This window comes from Priapulus caudatus, unplaced genomic scaffold (assembly GCF_000485595.1).
Source record: "Priapulus caudatus unplaced genomic scaffold, Priapulus_caudatus-5.0.1 Scaffold253, whole genome shotgun sequence".
Classification (NCBI taxonomy): domain Eukaryota; kingdom Metazoa; phylum Priapulida; class Priapulimorpha; order Priapulimorphida; family Priapulidae; genus Priapulus; species Priapulus caudatus.
This window is the reverse complement of record NW_014577314.1, coordinates 119,150-125,935: the sequence shown is the minus strand read 5'-3', so window position 1 is coordinate 125,935 and position 6,786 is coordinate 119,150. Positions and strand designations below refer to the sequence as shown.

The 6,786-nt window shown below is 45.4% G+C and overlaps 1 protein-coding gene across 1 annotated transcript in view; it reads right to left on the bottom strand.

Annotated features, from left to right (window-relative positions):
- LOC106808106 overlaps positions 1–5,869 on the bottom strand; it is a 7,641-nt gene extending 1,772 nt beyond the window's left edge. The window contains exons 1-7 of the mRNA XM_014810681.1: positions 5,610–5,869; positions 4,536–4,668; positions 3,763–3,844; positions 2,000–2,049; positions 1,730–1,825; positions 1,062–1,232; positions 443–579 (exon numbers count right to left, since the gene is read on the bottom strand). Coding sequence (XP_014666167.1) covers positions 443–579; positions 1,062–1,232; positions 1,730–1,825; positions 2,000–2,049; positions 3,763–3,844; positions 4,536–4,668; positions 5,610–5,699 — 759 coding nt within the window. The 5' untranslated portion in view covers positions 5,700–5,869. The remainder of the gene's footprint in view (positions 1–442; positions 580–1,061; positions 1,233–1,729; positions 1,826–1,999; positions 2,050–3,762; positions 3,845–4,535; positions 4,669–5,609) is intronic.
- Between the last annotated feature and the right edge of the window lie 917 nt (positions 5,870–6,786).

Below are 6,786 nucleotides of genomic sequence, written 5' to 3'. Positions count from 1 at the left end.
CTAAACTTTGCTGACGTTTTTTTCCGGCAACGGGCCAGCAGATGATCTATCACAGGCTCAATGTATGCATTACTGTAATTACATACCCATCTCGTATACGTTAACCGCAAACACTGAATCTGTCGTGTGCAGTTTGCGCAGTGCGCGCATTATGCAGCACGCACGGCTACATGCCCAGACGACACTAACGGCAGTACGATATCGATGAAAGATCTTTAAATTTAGATTTATATCAGATAGCCACGCACAGTGGTGTTCTCTAACAGTACGAAAACGCAAAAAAACATATCCTACGACGTACAGATGTAGAAATCACTTCGCTGTCAACCCGTTTTTGGCGGACAGCTCTACCTGACGGTCAACTATACCTTCCCTAGCTTCTATAAAAGAAACTCATGGGGTTTTCTTTCGCTAAACCTCGCATAGAAATTCGACTGCACACCTCTTTAGACTGCATGGCTTTCATCGCGTCAGCAAGATCCTTATAGTGTTTGATCTGACCAAGGGTTAGCTGGTTTCCGCTAATAGCAGTCTGGCGTGTTAGGCAGTTTTCGTCGCCAATCCAGCCATCGAGAAATCCTAAAGTGTGAGAGATAAATGATTATTCCTCACGGACCGCCCAGTATAAAAATAGAAGAAGAAGAAGAAGAAGAAGAAGAAGAAGAAGACACTTCATGAATCGGATAGTCCAAATTCAGTATAGCTTTATCAAAATTTAACAATCGTGAACAATTTCGCGATGTAAACAGTCAGTATTATTATTATAGATTTATGATGATGGTGATGATTTAGTTTTAAAAATCAGTGCGAATATATAGTTACACGCGACGGTCGTAGCATTTGCCACTGTACGTAAGCGCCTATCCACGTGACGGCATAGCCGTGGCGTCTTTTAGTACCGCAGTTCTGTCGAAACCGACATAAACAGGAAATTAAGTCGACAAAAGATGCGGTTATCGGAGCCGAATGATGTTTCTCTTTTTCTCTTTTAGATTGATTAGGTTACCGCGCCCGCGGCAGCGTCTGCGCGAATACGCCATGATGGTGACGTCATCAATTACCGATCTTCTTTCCGGTGACGTCACGATTATTGAATCCGTCCGGGTTGTTTTTTAAGATCATGAAACTCGGCTTGCCGGTGCCCGTCCACGGGTTTGTGAAGCCAACGCTGTTGAGGCGGGAAGCATGCTGCGACCAGCCCGTGCAGGCGTCGTACCAGCGACCCATTAGTCCTGAGTCACACACGGAGATAAATCACTCGACATCGCACTCAGTCGACGAAAGTAATATCAATGTCAATATTATATAGTACCAGGAGTGAATAATAATAGATTATTATAATAATCTACTAATATAATTATTATAATTAATATTATAATTATAATTATTATAATTATAATTATAATAATCTATTTTTATTATAATTATAACTAATATAATAATTATAATTATAATAATATATTATTATTCACTCCTACTAGTATTACGTGTACCGTCTCTGACGGTCATATGAGCTTAGATTTTAATGAGGGTTTCGAATGTTGTGCAATAGTACAAGGCGTGTCGCGCTGTTCAAATAAGAATATATAAACTTGTATATAATTTGTTTATAACGCTGTATATAAATTTGACGTATGTAATACGCAGCCAAACCTTGGTGTATTACTGCTATATTTCTTATTACATTTGTCAGTGTGATTATATTTGGCCGATAGATGGCGCTGCTTACCTGGCCCCGGTAGCGGATGCTTTCCTGGCACTCCGTTCCAACAGTTGTTGTAGTCATCGTATACCGTTGAGCACTTAACCCCGGCTTCCCTACAAACTAATACGTAAAATAGAAAAACTATTATGTAGACGCCGCATACATCGTGCGCGCATATTAACACGCAAACAAGTGCGTGCACGCATCCACACGCAGTCCTTCAAACGCTCTCACCCCCCCCCACACACACACACACACAGGCACGCACACACGCACGCACGCGCGCGCATATACCTGCATCAATAAGGTCCACGTTGAAGCCTTGAGTGTAGCCTTGATCATTTCTGGAAAAAATCACGTGAAAAAATGAGTTCCAATGTGCTATGTATTAAGTAGCTATATCCACTTAAATCATGTCGCCAAACATAAAATCTGACAATAGGTCATTATTATAAGCATGTGCGCTTTAATATTACCTATACTGATATTACAGGTATTCATAAAAATGCTGACGAAAGCCTTTGTTACACGTTTTGTGCCTAGCAAGTCTAACTTGCGGGACGAATGTTAGAAACGGTGTTTAGTATTTGCCGCTCCTCATTTTTCCCGAGAGATGGAGCAGCTGACATTCTTGCTATTTTAATCAGCTTACCAACGATGTACTAGTAGTTATATACGAAGAAAAAGACGATGCAAGTGTAAAATAAGCCTCTTATAAGCGAGTCCGATCTATATGGGGCAAATCAGATCTAGGTCGGAAGGACCGGTTGTTTTAGGATCCGTAACACTTGCTTTTCGCAACTCAATCGGCGTGGCAAACGGCACTTCCTATAGTTGGGATTTCTCTTTCAAAAACTATAGTCATGCTACTTATATCTAAAGATTCCTTCCCACGGGTTTAATTTCTAACCCTAACACTTAATCGTGGCTTAATTAATTATTTCCATTAGGTTCACCGTGAGTTTTTCGCAACATCAGTTACGCGCGTAAAGGCAAGATTATGAAAGCAGTTCAAAGATGAACGCACTGATGCGTTTTCTATAGCTGCTTAATTCGCTATGCCTATCACGCAGCACTGTGTTTATGCTTCTCACAATACGTCAGACTAAAGTACGAGTATCTTCCGCATATTTTATTGCCTAGACTTCTTGAGTTTGGAAAAGCTGCATAAAAACGCCTCCCACCGCGTTCCGCCCGCATTCAGAAAAGGTAGCAGTGGTGGCGCATCGATCGCTTTTATATGTTGCTGTCAATGATATATATATGCGTAGGACGTTGGCTTTTTTAGTGTGGTTTTACTGACTTCCCCACCCCGTGCTTGCGCTTTCGTCGCACACCGACGATATACAGCCACATTCTGCCGGGGGTTGCGTTTCTGTTGCTTATATATAGCTTTGTAATGTCACTGCGTCGTGTGACGCAGAACCTGTTTCTTGCCCTCTGACCGGAGCATTGACGATACACGTGCGCATATCTCAGCGAGCGCACATCAGCTGCAGGCTGCTGTCCCTCGCTGACTATAACCCTTCAATTAATTCATGCGCATGCGCTGTTGGACAGGACAGTCTTGACCGACGAGAAGAGAGATTGACAGTGAATTCTGCTATAGCTTAGAATGGTTATAATAACGTAGAATATATTTACGGGTCGTTCGCCGCAGGGAGGGCAAGCCGTAAGCAATATTCGCCGCCTATCGTCACCAATCATTATCTATTTATTATGAGGGACTTGTTCATTGCAGGGACTTATTTATCCATTCAGATCGGAATTATATATTCTTTATGGGTAAATAATGTAAAATTGTCGTTTTTGATGGGCACCTAGCTATCGCTTCACCTGCATGTTGATATCTACGGCGATGTACTGCGACTGTGAGGCTGGGCGATGCAATGCGACTGCTTGTGCGTGTCATTTAATAAGGGCATTAGTCCAATAGGACAACGTGCTGTTACGGAGCAATCCATCAGGGGGCCGATCGTCTAAACATTACCGCATAGCGGCCAACCGTAATCACCTATTAGCGAAGTGTCTGAGACAGAGGCACTCGCCACACTTACTGGTATTCGTACGGCGAGAAGTCGTGGCCGATAGCAAACATCCAGAGCTTATCGTACGAGACTGCGACGCCGCCACCCGTGCCTGTGTAAACCACAGGAGACGTATTACGACATGCCACGTTATTACCATACAATCAAGATGGACTAGTAGAATTTTCTATTATGGACTCTTGATATATACAATGTACACCTGTAAACTTCTGTCTCTCTCTCCGCGCTGCAAGAGTTTCGTTTGTTATCGGCTAGGAAATGCGAACACGCAACCAGGCAGGCGAATCGCAAAGAAACATGTCAGTTTGCATTAGTGTACGTTCTACTCGACTGACGCAAAGAAATGCGGTAGAAGTGCATGCGTGTGTGTGTGTGAGGTGTGCGCGGGTTGTAGGCTTCAGTCTAGTTACTACCGGTGGCACAGATTTCGCGCTAACATATTATGTGGGTTATTTGCCAGTTATGCAGGGCACGCCAAGAATCGTCAGAAATCATGCTGATACTTAATAAAGACATTTCATACAAGAGCTTGATACAGAAAAACCTGCCGCCGGCGCGCGCGCGCGCGGCGTGTTGTGTGTGTGTGTTGTGTGTCGTGTGGTGTGTGTGTGTGTGTGTGTAGTGTGTGTGTGTGTGTGTGTGTGTGTGGTGTGGTGTGTGTGTGGTGTGTGTGGTGTGACTATACATTCTATAGGTAATCTTCAATTGCATAGATATCCAGACTCGTGATGATGATGTGATGATGATGATGATGATGATGATGATGACGGTATTATGGATACCTGTGTAGGCGGCTGCTGTTCCAGCTCCGCCCGGCGTCGTTCCCTGACCATTAATGTTGATCTGCGCCGGCCCTCGGGATAGACTGACGGCTCCAAGTACGAGAGCAATCAGTGCCACCGCACCGACAAGCAACTGCGCAACAGAGAGGGGAAAGAAAAATACAATATTCGTCACGAGTTGGTGAGATAATGGCGGCGTCTGTCCTGGACGTTGCATCGTGTTATGGAATCACATTCGCAAATTTCACGATACAATTAAAAATGATTTTTTTTAGATTGAATTGAGATGATGAATTGAAGTGTAATTATAGAGTGCGCGCGGGTGCAGTGGGTCGGGTGCGGCGTTATACAGCCGCGTCAACACGTTAGTCTGGTTTACACGGTTCCAGAAGATTCGTGAGCCCGGAATATTTATGTACAGTCGAGCGAGAAGGAGCGTAGGGCTGCGACAGACCTGTACTGCCGAATCCAACTATACGCAGGGAGTAATGAAAGACGCGCAGGTAAAACCTGCTCAAGGTTGAAACAACAAAACTCATCCTACATTTCTTAGCGTCATTGCGTTTCGCAGTACAAGACTTCCTTTTGCATAGTAACGCCGATCTATCGTATATGTAAATTTCCAGTAAAATACGCACGCACGTACGTACACACAGGGGCGCGGACACACGCACGCACACACTCACCTATATGTACACACGGAGACGAGGCCATTGGTACGCACACACCTACGTAGATACACACATGGGCGCGCGCATACGCAAGCAAACGCGCACGCACGCACGCACGCACGCACGCACGCACACACACACACACACACACACACACACACACACACACACACACACCACACACACACAACACACCACAAACAAAACAACAAATACAATGCGCCCACGCACCAAACATGCACGTCAGGCACACTCACGCATACACACGCGCGCGCGCGTGTATGCGCAAATCCTAGCGTGCACGCGTGAAGACGCACTCACGCGCACTCACGCAGCATACACACACACTCCCTCACACATAGTTCGTACGTACTCGTACGTACTCACGCAATGTAACACTTACCATCGCTATCGCCGTCATCCGCTCGCCATTATTTAAGAACCCCATGCTCGGGAGAGGATCTGTGATTGCCAACTCGTCCGAAGCTGTCATTAACACGTATGTCCCTGTTCACGCGCGGCGGCGATACTACCACTGCTAATACTGCCGATATATTAACCACGCGGTGTCGCAGAAGAATGTCCGTGCTGTGTCGTCGCTGTCAGTATGGGGTCATCTATGCGCTTGCTACCCGGTGCCGCATCAGGGGATGGTATCCGAGAATCGCCGCGGGGCGGGCGCAAGCTCGCTATACCTGCCGCAAGGGGGCGCACCTGTCAGCGGTGAAATTTGTACTCGTCTTCACCTAACAGTGAGTGTATGCTAAAAATCTCTTGGTTCACTAGCCCCGCTTTGTACCTATGGCATGGTTCAGCAGATACTAAAAATTGCATTGACGCAACGTGGTCGCTATAGACAGTCAGAGATCAGATGATCCAGTTATAAGATTCCCTGTGGTTCGTGTAAGAAACATCGTCTTTGAAAGAGGTCATATTTAGTTGATCTGTCCATTGTGCGGATCATTGTTCGACCTCTGTTCGAACTGTTTCTCCTCTCTCTCTCTCTCTCTCTCTCTCTCGCGTCTCTCTCTCTCTCTCTCTCTCTCTCTCTCTCTCCTCCTCTCTCTGCTCTCTCCTCCCACTCTCCTCTCGTTTTTGTCCTGTCTCGTTCTCTCACGTCGCGCCCTCTCCTCCTGTATCTTCTCTCTCTCTGTCTCTCTCCTCGCCTCTCTCCTCTCTCTTCTTCCTATTTCTTTCTGTTCTTTTCTCTTCTCTCTCTTTCCATTAATTCTCCTCTCGCCAGGCTCCGCTCTCTTCTCGTCTCTTTCATTCTATTTTTATTTTTTTCTCCACTTTGTCTGTCTGTTCCTCTCTCGCCCTATTCTCCTCTCACTCTCTTTTATTGTGTCTCCTCTTTTTGAAAATGTCTTTATTACAGTTGACTTGTATGGGTTTATTGGGCGAAATACTGGTCGACGTCAGTTTCTGAGAATTTTTCTACGATTTCGTTCCTCTCTCTATCTCGTCTCTCTCTGTCGTTCTCGCCTCTCTCCTTCCTCTTCCTCATCTTTCCTCTCTCTCTCTTCTCTTCTCTCTCTCTCTCTCTCTCTCACACACACTTTTTCGTTCTTCTCTCTGCT